General features: G+C 59.7%; 1 protein-coding gene across 3 annotated transcripts in view; it reads right to left on the bottom strand.

Annotated features, from left to right (window-relative positions):
• SCUBE1 (signal peptide, CUB domain and EGF like domain containing 1) overlaps positions 1 to 14,291 on the bottom strand; it is a 129,427-nt gene that overhangs the window by 38,348 nt on the left and 76,788 nt on the right. For all 3 annotated transcript variants that reach the window (XM_019715035.3, XM_019715037.3, XM_074326508.2), the window contains one exon: positions 1,939 to 2,055. In XM_019715035.3, the coding sequence (XP_019570594.2) occupies positions 1,939 to 2,055 (117 nt within the window). The remainder of the gene's footprint in view (positions 1 to 1,938; positions 2,056 to 14,291) is intronic.

The raw sequence follows: 14,291 nt of genomic DNA, 5'->3' as shown, positions 1-14,291 counted from the left end.
GGCTCAAAGAATGAAAGGTCAGCCCCTGCCCTGGCTCATAGGCCCTGTGCTACCTGGCCCAGCTTCCCTGGACCCGGGCACACTGGCTGCCTCTGGGCCCTTGAACCCTGGGCCTCTGCACAGCAGTCACTTGCTGCGGGAAGTGCTGCCCTGATTGACGCCTCTCCCTCCGCCCTCTCTGTCTCCTCAAGCCCAGGCCAGGCCTGGGCCCCTCTCTCCTGCCATGTGGTTCTTCTCCATCCGACACCAACACGTTTATCTTGGTGATTTTAAAAAATGAAAATCTGTCTTCTGCACTTGGTGGGGAATGTTTCATTCACTTGTCTCCCCAGCACCTGCACACAGGAGCCCAGAAACACCCGTCTGGAACATGAGTGAAGGAGAGGAGTCCCTGACTCCAGGGGAGAGGGGGTGAAGCTTGGCCAAAGGTAAAGGGCTGACTGTTTCAAGAGGAACCACAGGAAAGATGGGGAGCTTGGGGCTGTGTGGACAGCGCCCTTAGCACCTCCCCCAGACATTGAAGGGGTGATGTGGAGATGGATGCCCCCTAGGTGACCAAGGGATTGGCTGGGGCAGCCACCTCTCAGGTGCTCTGGGGCCACATGACAGCTGAGACCACTTTCCGGCCCAGACAGGTAAGCCTGGCCTCACCTCAGGAATTAAGCCATGCCCACTCCTCTGGTCCTGGGTCATTGCTGAGCCTTGGAGGGGGACAGAGTGGTCTGATTCTACCCTCTTCTGTCCCGGCTCCAAGGGCAAGGGGCCAGGCTGTGACACTGTTGGGCTGTGAGGACGGCCGGTGGGGGGGGGAACCGCTGGCTGTCCTCTTGGCATCAAATCCACATGGCGCGGCCTCAGATACCACCTGCCTGCCCACCAGCCCGCCAGGAATGTACCTTGGCGCTGAATGGGCTGAGCGGCAGCTACAGAAAGGCTTTATTTTCAAATAAACCGGCGGAAGAACTGTTATTTCTGTCAACAGTCACTAGGTCCTTCCCAGCACAGTGGCAGGAAGGAGGTCACACACTGTGACCTCCTTATTTTTACAGGCTTAAAAAAAGCCCACCGCAGACTATTTAAATCGCCCGAAGCCTCCACTGTGAATATTTTCACTCACAGGACTTTGGAAGCTCCAGTGCTTCTCCGTTTCCATGCTGCCTCCAGCCCTGCCTCGTTTTCTGGCAAGGTGGGAGGAAGAAGGTGGCCAAGTTAGCCAGGCCTCGAAGGGCCAGGCTCTGGGGGGGCGCTGAGCGGCCACACCTCACTCCCTGAGGGGGCTTTGGTGTGTGGGCCTGCCTCCCTGCCTGGGCTGGCCCCCCCACGCTGCAGGGCTGGCCCCTTCAGTCTCCAAAGCTCAGCCCGCTCTCGCTTCCCAGCCCCTTCCCAGGGCAAGGATTCTCAGACCCTCCAGGTCCTCGTCTTCCAACTGTACACAGACGTCCTTCTGCTTCCTCCGTCTTTCAGCTGAGGTCCCCCCACAACGTCACTCGTCCAGTGACAAGGACACACAGTGTCCTTAGTTTGCTAACAGTGACCACTAGACAATCCCACCGCTGTGTGAACAGACCTGCACTTCCCAAGCCACCCTGTACCATGCTGTCACAACTAAGATGGGGGTGAGGAAACACGCCACGCCGCACCCCTTTGGGAAGCCACGTGGATCGCCGAGGCACCTGTCACCCCACATGCAGCCAAATTCTTTGATACGAGAACCCTGTGTTCTTGCCCAGGAACCTACAGGTAGCTCCCTGGTACCCTGTGCGGCAGCGCGCTGTGAACCCTCCCTCTTCTCGGCCTCTCCCACAGAAATGGAGGTGACTGTTGAGTTTCCTGGCCCTGCAGTCACACGTGGTCCCACGCCCCCCACCATGCAGCCCCTGCTCTGCAGTGGGCCCGGCAAGTGGAGGAAGGCACATGACCGAGTGGCTCCGTGCTGACCTTTGCACGTCTTCCCGTCAGCCTGCAGCGTGAATCCAACCGGGCAGCTGCATCGCACGCCGGTGGCCGTGTCTTTGCACGTACGGTCACAGCCTCCATTATTTACTGCACACGTCTCTGGGGAGAGAAAGAAACAGATCTGCTCAGTCTCCTCAAACAGAAGACACCTCCTCACCCCATCCATGGGGGGGATCTCCTGAGAGGAGACCTGAGTTCAAATTCTGGCTGATACCCTCTAGCTGCGGGGTTTCTTTGAGCCCCATGCTACCATCTGTAAAATGGGAGCATGACACCATTCCTGCGGGGTTGCTGCTGAGCCTCATGATGCTGATGGGCGGGAGAAGTGCTTGCAAACTGCAGAGGGCTGTGCTTGTGTAACGGTCACTGCCAACAGGGGGCCAGTGCTGAGATCGGCCTGGCTGCTATCTCACTGCCCAGGCCAGAATCCTAAACCCTCGCCCTACCCGGACCAGATTGGTGTGCCCTGGGCTCCCAAACTGTCAGCATGGAATGGCCGTGGCCCTGGCCATGGAGTCACAGGGGGAGGTTCTCAGAGCCCACACACCATCCATCACTCCATGCGGCTCTCGGCCCAACATCTGTTCTCACTGAGTGATACGCCAAAGTCGTCTGGTTTTTGTCCACTTGAAGCTTGTCTGGGGCTTTTTTTTTTTCTCTTTTGCAAATTCAAAGGGGCTGGAGTGGCTGGGGCATAACTAAGGTCACTGAACCTGTCGTGTGGTGAGAGTGATCCTCCCCAGGCCCACAGAAGGGGCTGGCAGAGCCGGGTCACCAGGGCTCAGGTGGCCCGCACACGGCGGGGCCCAGCTCCTGGACCTCTGAGCCTTTCAATCTGGGTTTCTTGGAGCATCTGGTGTGCTTTGATCTTGTGGGAACTGTGCCTGCATGGGCTTCCGTCTTCTCCTGGCTGTTAGGAAGCGTGGAGCCAATGGGCCCCTCAGATCTCCTGCCTGCCTCCCTTAGCCTACCCTGGGAGCCTGGCCCTGTGGGCCTTTTCCCCAAGTTCCCGTTTATTCTGTCGTCCATCTGTGCTGATTCCAGCGAGCTGCCTTCAGGTCTCTGGGAGGAGTTTGTAGGAGTAATGACTATATGAATACATACCCCCAGTTACCAACAGTCTCTGCTGCTATGTAGACCAAATTCAGAGTCTTGTGAAGGGTGGGTAGAGCAGGGAGAGGAGGAAATCGCTCTTTCCCTTCTATGTGTGCGTGAGTGTGCGTCTATGACTCATGGGGTGGCTGTGGTGGGTGTTGTAATGATCTCAGGGCTGCCTGTCACAGAGGGCCGCCCAGCCCTCTTTTCGAGGCTAATGTCTTCACCATGACAGGAGTGGCTGTAACTGCTACTGAAAGGGAGTCTCCTTGCTCCTGGCCATTTCTGGCCTGTCTTCCAGTGTGTCTCCACAAACCCTAGCCCTCCAGCGGGGTGTGGGCAGCTTCTGTGAGCCTCCCTGCCCTGTGTGTGCTGGCCCAGGGGCTGGAGGCCTCCTGCCTGCTCATGTTTCAAGGTCTAGCTCAAGGACCATCTCCCCAGATGCAGAAAGAAAGCAACTGTCTTTCCCTGCACTCGTGCAGGTTGGCCTCTGCGTTAGCGCGGGCCGAGCTCTGACTGGCACATGGCCTGTTCATGCCTTCCCATCTCCCCACGGGACCATCTATAGGGGCAGTGGCGCTGGGCAAGCCAAGGTGTGAATCCTGGCTCAGTCATTCACTGAGTGACTCAGGTAGGTTGCCCCTTGGGGCTGAACCTCAGCATCACACCTGGCAGATGAGGATGACAAGCCTTCTCATCCAGGGCAGAGGTGATCAAACAAACTCCCCACTTACTGGCGCCTGGCCTGGGTTCTGACCTCTAGTAGTTGCTTAACAAATGCTAGTTTCCTCTCCCGGGGTTACAACCAAAGAGGGAAATTCCACCTCCCAGTCCCAAATCAAAGAGCCAACGGACACCACCCGTGAGTGCCTTTTCAGCCTTTCATGTGGCAGAGCCCTTCTGGGAAGGGGGCAGAGCACCTGCCTGCTCTAAGGTGCAGGTCCTTAGGCTCAGGTCCTGGGAGAGGTAGGGGAACTTTCTGGGGGCAGAGGCGCAGCAGGGTCTGAGCGCTTGGGCTGGGGCACGGCTGGGTGGCCTTCCCCAGGGACAGCAGGATGACCACAAGGCCTCTCCCTGGTGGTGCAGGTGGGGCGCAGCATGGACCCTGGGGCTGTGGTCCTGAGACACGGACCTGACCAGACAGGCTCCAAGGGTCTCGTAGGCCCTTCCCATTTCTGGAGTCCCACAGGCGACTCCAGAGCAGGGCCTCAGGGACCTGCTGGCAACCTGCCCACTAGACAGATGGAGGCCGAGAGGGGGCTGAGGTCAAGTCTCAATGGCTACCCACCCTCTTTCCTGCATTGTGCTCACTTTAGTCTCCTGCGTTGCCCTAGACAATAGCTATTGCCTAAACTTCAGGTTTTGAGAAAGGGGGAGCTCCCCTTGGGGGGAGCCTGTGGGCTGCTCTTGGGTACTGACTGCCCCCCCCGCCAACTCCTTGTCTGGCAGGTTATCTGCACCAGGCCCACCTCAGCCTTCCAGGCCTCGTCCCCCACACTCACAGCAGCTCTGTGGAATGGCTTCTGTGCCCTCTACCTCTCTGGTGAGGAATGGGTGCAGTGCTTGGAATCTGCCCAGGGCTGTGTGGCCAGTAAGTGGCAGAGCTGGGGGCCCCGGCTGGGCTAACTGCAGCCCACCTGCCAGCCTCAGAGCCCCTTCTCCAGCCAGCCCCAGCCCCAGGGCCCTGTGCAGCCAAGCACGCACCATCTCCCCTGCCCCCCAAGGCTCCTCTTCCAGGCTCCCTGCCCTCATCCACCTGCCCTCTGCCCCCAGGCCACATCCTCAGATGTGCCCTCCCCCACCTCACCTGGGGCCCAGGGCTGGTCTTGCTACCTTTTTGACATCTGATTCCGGCCCCTGCTTTTACTGCTGCCCTCCTAGGCCCGGTCACCAGTGTCCTCCTATGGGACGTTCATGGCCTCCCCGTGGTCCTTCCTCCTGCAGACCATGGCCTCACTCTCGCGAGCCAGTGGGTTCAGGCTGGTGCAGTAGTGCTAAGAGCCAACATTCAGAGAGGGCCTTCTCTGCCAGGCCCTGTGCTGGGGGAGGGGAGCGGAGTAAGCAGCCAGCAATCAGCGGGTTCCCAATGTCGCTCCCTGGTGGGGGGCCTCCAGCAGGCTACTGCATCTGCCTGGGCCCCCAGTCCCCCTACAGCACAGGGTTGGTAGTTTCTGCCATGCCCACCTTAGCTGTATTGCTCTGAGGCTAACAAATGGACACTGTACTGACACAGGGAAAGGGTGACGGTGAAGTTTCCCCGGGCTTTTGGGCTAAAGAGGGAGGTCGACTGAGGTCCACAGTTACAGGACAGGCTGACGTGGGTGGGACCAAGGCCTGTCCGTGGCAGTTTCCAGGTAGAGGCTACTGGGTGCTGCTAAGGCGCTCCTTGCCTTGCATGGCGGTGAGCCTGGGTCACCGCCCGGCCCCCATCTCTGAGTGCCGTGAAGAGCCAGCCTCACCTCTGTTCCCCAGGACTAGAGGCCACCCAGGCCTGGTATTAGTGCCCTTCTGTCTGATTCAGAAAGCAGGCGCTCTGTCCTCTCCCATGACAACAGGGTCACACCAAATACAAGCAGCAAATGTGAGCTGGGGCTGCAGCGGTGGCATTTCTGGCCCCGAGAGAGGCTAGAGGAGAGGGCTCATCCCAGCTCCCACCCCGTCCCAGGGCCAGAAAGGGCTAAGGGTACATGTGGTTCTGGAAGCCTATCCGTGAAGCCACAGCCAGCCAGAAGCACAGTGGGAATGGAGGCTCGAGTCCAACGGCCAGCCCTTTGGGGCTGTGAAGGGGGCGAGGGCAAAACCACAGCCCAGCCCAGAGCGCTGTCCAGCGATTGAAGGACTTCGTCCTGGGGCTTCCCTGTGGGTCCTCCAGGCTCTCCCTGAAGCCGCCGCGCCTTGAGAGCTACCGGTTCTTTCTAAAGGCTCCCCTGTCCACCTGGAGCCACCAGGGGAACAAACCTCCCAGGGCACAGTCCCTTACAGTTGACAAAGCACCTTCTCATCCATTAACCTCCAGGAGCCTCACAGCAGCCCCAGTAGGGGGGCTCCTCTCATAGGCAGAGAAACTGAGGTTCAGAGATGTTGAGTAACTTGTCCAGGCAGGATCTACTACGTAATTTGTGGGACCCGGTGTGAAATAAAAATGAAAGGCACTTGCCCAAAACTTAAGAATTTCAAGATAGGCAGCAGACGGTGGGCCCTTCTAAGGGCAGAGCCTGGGCGAGTGCCTGGGTCACATACCTGTGAAGCCAGCCCTGTGTCCCGGGTCACACAGGCGTTGGGAGGAGCTGGTATTTGAAACCAAGACTCTGAGGCTTCAGGGTGATGGGTGAGCCAGAGTAGGCCAGCAAGCTGGGCCCTCGACAGGGATCCTCGAGGGTGGCTCAGGGTGGGGGCCCGAGGAGGTGAGATGTGCGCCCATGGGGCCCGGTCCCCTTACCCACAGGGCTGGGCTAGAGGGTGGGAGGCCAGGCATGGGCTAGGGGGTCTAAGATGGGAAGGGGCCCAGGAGCAAACCCTGTTGCAGCAGGCGGGAAAACCCCAGACACGTTAAAAGGCTGGCCTTTGGTCTTTTCCTGAGGGACCCCTGCTTTGGGCCAGATCCTGGACAGCTGCTAGGCAGGGGAGGCAGGCCATTCAACTGGACCTGCCGTGCAGCCCGGACAGAGGGGCCAGGAGGACAGCAGGATGCCCTGCATTGACACTGCCTGCTTGTCCCGCCCTAGGTCTGGGGGAGGTCCAGCAAGGCCCGTGAAGGACAGTGGAGTGGACAGACCATCAGCTGTGGGCCCTATGAACCTGGGCCGGTCCCTTCACTTCTCAGAGTCTGAGGTTCCTGATGTGCGATGCGGAGAAGATGGTATTTACCACATTTTTCTCGCAAGGCCCAGACAAAATGTGGACACGGCAGCACTCTGTAAAGTGTCATAACTGACATGCTCACCCGCGGTGCCGTTTCTTAGAAGCCATGCACGTGGAGTCTTAGCACTCGCAGCCAGTTCTGACCCCGTCAACACCTAGCCCCTGAGCTCCTGCTCTGTGTTGGGCTTGTGCCCCACACACACCCCCTGGTCTCACCGAGGCCACAGCCTATCGGGCAGCAGGGGGTTTACTCTTCTGTCTAAGCAACAGTTTGGGAAGGACTCATTGGTGTTGGGGGGGCCGCAAGAGAGGCGCTAGAGAAGAAACGGACCTGAGCCAGGCCTCTGGGTGAAGGGTTGCTCGGGGAGACAGAACAGGGCCCGGGCCACGCCTTTCTCTCAGGAGTTTGGACCCAGCTCTTGCCCCTCGGCCCATCACACCCAAGCAGGGGCTCCATGGTTCCACAGGATGGCTCCCTCGGCTCCGCCTCACGAGTCCCTCATGACTCGGGAGCACCCTTCCAGAGCTCTCTCAGGCCTTGGGCTTCCGTTTGTGTGGTGGTCTCCCCTACCGACCACTCGTTGTCTAGGCAGAGCCATGTCAGGAGGACCCCAGCACCCTGGCACAACAAAGGGACCCGATTTCTGCTGAATGGCAGGTAAAAGAACAAGACTCTGGCAGCCCCGTGAGGAACAGATGGAGCGAGTGGCCAAGCCCCTGCACTGTGTCAGGCCTGGTGGGGAGGGTGCCTGAGACGACCCCCACTGCACAGGGACCCGTGAATGTGCAGCCACAGCCAGACTCACGGGCACTGGAAGGCGAGGGGAAGCCGAGGTGAGCTGGACTGAAGGGTGAGTGGGCTTCACCCGGCTAGGAGGCTGAGGAGAATGCCAGCAAACAGCACTGTACCTGAGTGGGGCCAAGGTGGGGCGCACACCTCAGGACCTGGTCGTGGGTCCAGGGGCCCCAGTGCCACACTTAGCTCCCAGCGTGCTGTGGGGCTCTGGGCAAAGGACCCTCCCTACTCTGGGCCACGGCTTTCCTGCCTGTGGAGTGTTTGGGAATCACTGGGGCTTATCCACAGTGCAGGTGTCTGGCCCCACCCCAGGGGCTCTGATCCAGTGGGCCAGGTGTGGGCCCAGTGACCCAGAGACCCGGCCAGCCCAGACACCTGTCCTGCAGGTTTCATCTTGGTGGCGGGTGCAGCCCAATCAATCAGGGCAGGCCCACCTACCCTTCTGCCACCAGGATCAACTGAAGCCAGCTGTGAAGTGGGACGAACCACTAGCTCTCCGGGCCCAGCTCTGACTATCTGACTTCCAATCCTGTCTCTCAGATGATTCCTGAGTCTTCCACGGCTCCCGTCACTTTGGGACAAAAGCCACGTTCCCTGGCGAGAGGCCCTTACACAGTGGCCCTGCTCTTCCCCACCGACCTCTGTTGGGGTCGCCCTGTCAGCAGGCCTGTGTCCCTCACTGTGCCCCACAATCACGTTGGGCTTCGTCATGAGGTCCCTTTGGCAAGTGAGGAGAGTTTGGCTGAGACAGGAGAAGCGGCTTCCCCAGCCACTGAGCAGGGAATGGAGCGGGGCTCATCCCGTTCGTCCACGGCGTGCCGGCATCCTGCTCCTAACCACACTGCCTCTCCACCTCTGCCTGGACCCCCTGCTCCACCTCGGCCCTGAGAGCTGTCTGGAGGGAGCTGGGTCCTGGGGGACGTGCTGGCGGCTGATAGGATGGTGACAGTGGGTGTGAGGGAGGGGGTCACTGAAGCTGGTGGCAGGGCAGTTGTAAAGGACAGGACTGCAGCCCTGACAAGGGAGGGGGCACCCAAGCTGGGGTCTGAGGGGGAAGTGGGAAAGGAGGCCCGGGAAAGCCCCACTTGGCGCCCAGCACTGCTCTCTGAGGCAACAGACCCATGGGCCCATGATCCCCAGGGACCCACGCCAGCCTGGAGGCAGCAAGCTGTGTCGTGGACTCTTCCTTTTCAGCACACAGCTGGCGACCGAGGCCCCTTGGGCCTTGACTGACCTTGGCCCAGTGGTGTGGAGAACAAGACTGTAGACCACACCACCCTGTGACCTTCCTCTGCCCGGGAACTCGTCCCTGCTCAGGGCAGTGTGATGCGAGGTAAGTTTCTGCCATGGAATTATCTTTCAGAGGCACCAGGTAGGTTCACAGCGTCAGGGGTAATGCCCTCTCCTGGGCCTGCCTGGTGGCTGGGGGTCTTCACACTGGTGCTTGAGAGCAGAACCCTCCTGGACCTGGGTCTGCACTAAAGGGGGTGTGGGCCGAGGGCAAAGAGGCAACCAAGCAGGAGAGAGAAGAACAGACCTCAGGGAGGTTTCTTCCTTGGTTTGAGGGATCTCAAATGGCTCATTCATCCAAAAGGGCAACTGAGATTTTATATTAAAGCAGGTGGCAGGAGCAGGACACAGAAGTGAGCCCTTACCCTGGCCTCTGACTCTTGCCTTTAGTCTCCAAGTGGAGGAGAGCTGGGCATGCAAAGGGGCTCGCACACAGCCTCTCGTCTGTCCGAGGCAAGCCTCAGGAGGAGGAGGGTGGACCATTATGCCGTGTTTACAAAAGACGGCTCGGGAGGCTCGTAAGGAGAAGCAGCGCGAGGAAGGTCAGCTTCCTGAGCCTCGGTTTTCTCATCTGGAACAGCGAATGGCACCCTCACAGTGCTGGGGACATCGGAATGTGACCGTGCACCTGCCATGTGCTGTACACACGGCTAGGCCACACATCAAGCATCCCACCCACACTGCTTCAGAGTAGAGACTACAGCCCCCTTTTTGCAAGAGAAAACCGAGGCTCAGAGATGTGAGGTGACTCTGGTGTGGTGATGGACTAACGGAACCCAGGTCTGCTCCGAAGCCTGGGTCGGGACAACAAACCGGAAGGGCAGTCACTGTTCACAAAACATCATGAGTCCCTGCTGTAGGAACAAACCCACAGTTCCTAAAACACAGATACGCCTGGCTAAGCAACCTGACACCACCCCGACTTCCTCGTTTCCTTGGACCAGGAAATCTCGCCGCAAGCAACCCTGAGCTCTGGCCACTTCTCGGTCAACAGCCAGCTGCTGGCACCTGGTCTGCAGCCACCGCCTGGCCTGCCCTGCTTGGAACCAGCTGGAGAGAAGCGCTGAGGAGTCAGGGTGGGCTTGCAAGGAGTGGGCCCTCACTTCCAAGGAGGGAGGGGCAAAGGGAACCAGTAGGCAGATGACCAGGTGTTTGATCGGTTTCATCCGTTTCTACACACTGGGGCTCCTCCAAAGATCGCAGCTGGACATAGGATTGTACTGGTTAAAAAAAAATAAAGATGCCCGGGCTCTTTGGGGTGCCTTCTATTTGTGGCTACAGTGGACAATCAGTATTACCACCCGGGGGCCCTCCTGAGTAAGGCAGGGCAGGGGGGCTAGCAAAAGCATCAGGAAGTGGCATGGGACAGGGATGATTACGAGGCAGGGGCTTTCAGGTCACATCCCAAAGGGCTTTGGGGTCACCTTGGACCAAATCCTGAGGGACCAAGGAACCTAGGAAAGGGTTAAGGCAGGACAGGGAGGGGGCTGGAGGCAGGGAAGGCTGGGGCAGGGAAGGCTGGGGAATAGTCTCTTAGATGAGGGTTGAGGCCCAGAAGGAGCTTGTCAGGGTCACATGTGCCCAGCCCCCAGTGGGATGGGGTGATTGTGAGGAGCAGAGGGGCAGGGCCACCTTCTGTTTGTGGGGCTCACCTCCCCACTCCGTTACTGAGTGGGGGAGCTGCTGTGGCACAGGGGAGCTTTCTGCTTCAGTGCAGAGCAGGGGCTGGCTGGTGCAGGCTAGGGGACCTGCGTCCCAGTAAGGCTGGGGAGGGCCCTGCCACAAACCAGGTGGCATTTTATACAAAGCCTGAGAACTGGGCAAAGCACAGAATCACCTCTCGATGCTTCTACAGGTGTCACTGTCCCAGTGGGGCCTTGTCACAGACCCCAGAGCCTGGAGGACCAGGGTTTGCTTTGCTACTTTACAGCTCTGAGAGGTGAATGGAGGCCATCCAGGGGCAGGTGGCAGGGCAGGTCAGGTGTCCCAATGCCTAGTTCACTGCCCCTTGCCCCCGCCCTCCCCGCCCCCCCCCCCCCCCAGAAGCCACAAACACCTGCCTCTGAAGAGCCATGTGAGTCTGGCTTCTGGCTAAACCATCACCTCCCTGGGCTGGCCCACCTCTGCCAGGAGATGGAGACGATTCTCTCCCTCAGGGTCCTCAGGGGTCATCCCCACAGGCCCATCTAGTCACACCACCCTCTCTGTAACCCCATTTCATGCTCCCCCCACTGCAAGCCCCTGCCTCTGGCCTCCAGCTGCGTTCTGTCACCCTCCTGCCTGTACCCCAGCCACACCCCCCTCTTCTCCCCTCTGGGTTCTCTGCTGGGTGTGGCGCCTCCCATAGCCCGTCCACTGCAAGTTCTCCAAACCCAGCAACCGGGCTCAGCCTGCGTTTCCTGGTAGATTTTCTCTGACCCGACCTCACTGTCCATACAGCACCAGGGGACCTCCCCACCTGGCCTGTAGTCTTACCTCATAGAACCTGCCCCAGGGCCTGGGAGGACATGTCCACAGCGGCCTGCCTGTGAGGAGGCAGCGCACACATGACCTGCAGGTGGGGAGGAAACACGTACCCAGCTCCCGGTACCCTGCCCTCACCTCCACCCTCGCTTCTGGGGGGCTGAGAAAGTGGCATTCAAAAGTATGCTGTGTCAGCTGTGTCCAGGGAGGCGAAGTCCCCAAGGGTTTTATACTTTATGAGATGGGCCCACAGACTGGCTAGAATCAGATTCAAATTTCCTCTGAGGCCCAGAGCAAGGGGGAGAGCCACAGGCCTCCGACTCTGAAGGAAGCCAGGGACTTGGGGTGCACGCTCTGGGCCCTCAGGGCAGCGTCCAGGCTGCTCCCTCCATCCAGGTCTGGTCCCTGAGCGTGCCAGGGCCCAGGTGCCAGGAGCCCTGGTTTTGCCCAACTCATAGGGGCTGTGGGTGAGTCACAGCCTCTCTAAGCTTCAGTGCCCCCATCTGGGGCCGCCAGTGCCCTGCCCCTCCTCCTCTTCCCTAATATGCTTTGCTCTGCCTGGCACCTTGCTTCCACCCCACTCTACCCCTCCACGTAGCTGAGTCACCATGACCCACCTTCTTTTAGCAGCCTGTAGTGTGTGTGTGTGTGTGTGTGTGTGTGTGTGTGTGTGTGTGTGTGTGACTAAGCTAAGGGCAGGAGCTCAGGGCCTCAGTAGGGGACCCCAGCCGACTAGCCATACTTGGGACAGTTCAGCAACGGGTCAAGTCTGACCACCCTGGTTCTTCCTGAATGAGAGAGCCCCGTGCCTGGAGTTTAGCCCTGTGGGCAGGGAGGCTGGGCCTCGAGGACAGGGTGCCTGCCCAGGCCCCAGGGTCCACCCACCTTCTCCCTCTGGCAGGGCCCCCGCTGAGCACCTGGCCTGGGGAATCACCCCGTGTTACCACCTCCCTTGCCTCAGATCTGCCTGACCCTTTCCCACTGCTAGGCTGGTCCAGGCTCTGGGTCCTGCCCTTTCTCCCCAGCCAGACACCTGCCTGTGTGAAGAAAGAGCAGTGAGGCCCTGCCCATCCCTGGGCACCTCCTCTAGGAAGCCTTCGTGCTTCTTCTCTGAGCCAGACCCTGTGCGGTGCCCTGAGGGGCCATCAGAGCTGGCATAGACTTGGCCTCTGCCCCATCAGGGGGTCCTAGGCTTGTAACAAAACAGGATGCTGGTGAAGGAGGGAGAGAGGTGTGGCTGAGGCTGGCAGGAAAGATCCACTTAGGTCTGGAGAAGCTTTGCCCAGTAGAACTGTCCAAGATGGCACCTGGGTAAGGAGTGGTGGGTGGCATGAGCCACTGAGGCAGGAAGCCTGGGACAGTCTTCACATACAGGGCTTGAGGGACAGATGGAGGAGGGCTTCCGAGAGGTGACGGAATATGTGGGTCTGGAACTAGAAGTGGGAAGAGGTGGCCTGGGACACAGGTTGGTGCAGTCAGGAGAGACCCAGGGACCCTGGAGATGGTGGCTACAGGAAAGGAGTGGCAGGACGGCAGCCCCTGGGTTGACAAAGGAGCCAGGAGCTGGGGGAGAAGCAGGAGTGTGTGTGTCAAGAGACATGACATCGGCCGGACCTCTCAGGGTGGCTGTGCGGTTACATGAGGCTGGGACAGCGTGGGGCTCAGTCTGCACTTGCCACTGTCAGCCATTACTACCATAACCGCCTCGCTCCCCCCGGTCTTTCCGGGCCTTCCAGGTCTCCAGTCCCTTGTCCCCTTTCCCGGAACTGCTGTGAGCAGCTCCCCTTACTGAGTGTTGTCCTATGTGCCAGGCCCCAGGGACTCTTGTCATGGCACCGCCTCTGAGCCCAGCTAGGTGGCCATATTATGGCATCATGCCCATCCGATGGAAGGGAGGCTGGGCTCAGAGGTGGAGCGGTGCAGGAGATGGGCAGGTGCCAGCTGTGGGAGAGGAACTCCTAGCTACCACTCTGTGCCTCAGTTTCCTCATCTGTGAGATGGGAGTTACTTTACACCAACCCTCAGGGTGGCTGTGAGGTAAGGGAAGGCTGAGGGCAGTGCAAGGCCCAGAGAAAACTGGGGCTAAAGGTTAACTTTGCTGTGGCCACAGTTACTGTGGTCCCTGGGCCTGGACCACAGGCACCTCTGCTTCCGGGGCCCCTGGAACGGGCTGCTGGGAATCAGCGGTCTGGTCTGGTGCCTTCAGGGGGAGACTCTGCCTGGAGTGCCTGCTCTGCTCCTGACTCAGGGCCCTGGACTAGGGCGTCTGCAGCCTCGGCCCCAGGTTCAGCCTGGTGCTCGCTGCTTGCTCGGCCCGGGGCGTGCCTCCCCCCTTGTCGTGGCCTCACTTCTTCATCGGTAAAGTGGGTACAGCTGCCTCGCAGGCTGTGGGGAGACTGGCTGGACAGAGCTGACGGGAGAGCACCCTGCAAACTGCAAAGTGGAGAGGGACAAGGGCCAGCTGGAGGGGCTGGGCTGAAGGGCACTAAGACTGAGGGAGCAGTGGGCACCCACCGCTGGGGGCCACTGTGGAGGCTGGAAACCCACCCAAGGGGGCAGGGGCAGGGTTTCCTGCACCGTCTAGCCCCTGCCCTGTGCTGGGAGATTGCTGGCTCTGGGACTAAGCCAGTGAAGAGGGCAGATGTGGGCTCTGCCTCAGTGGAGCTCACAGCAACCAACCTGGGAGGCTCCTCCCTGCCCAAGTTTGAACCATCCGTGGTGGCGGCATAACAACCCCCTAAAACATCCATGTCTTCATGCTCCGTGACCCTTGGCAGAGTGATTCAACTAAGGCCTCTGAGGTGGGAGACTATCCTGGGTAGGCCCTATG

Source organism: Rhinolophus sinicus, chromosome 1 (genome assembly GCF_057876585.1).
Source record: "Rhinolophus sinicus isolate RSI-liver-muscle chromosome 1, RSI-T2T, whole genome shotgun sequence".
Lineage (NCBI taxonomy): Eukaryota > Metazoa > Chordata > Mammalia > Chiroptera > Rhinolophidae > Rhinolophus > Rhinolophus sinicus.
The sequence above is the reverse complement of the archived record's forward strand: the minus strand, read 5'-3'. Positions and strand labels throughout refer to the sequence as shown.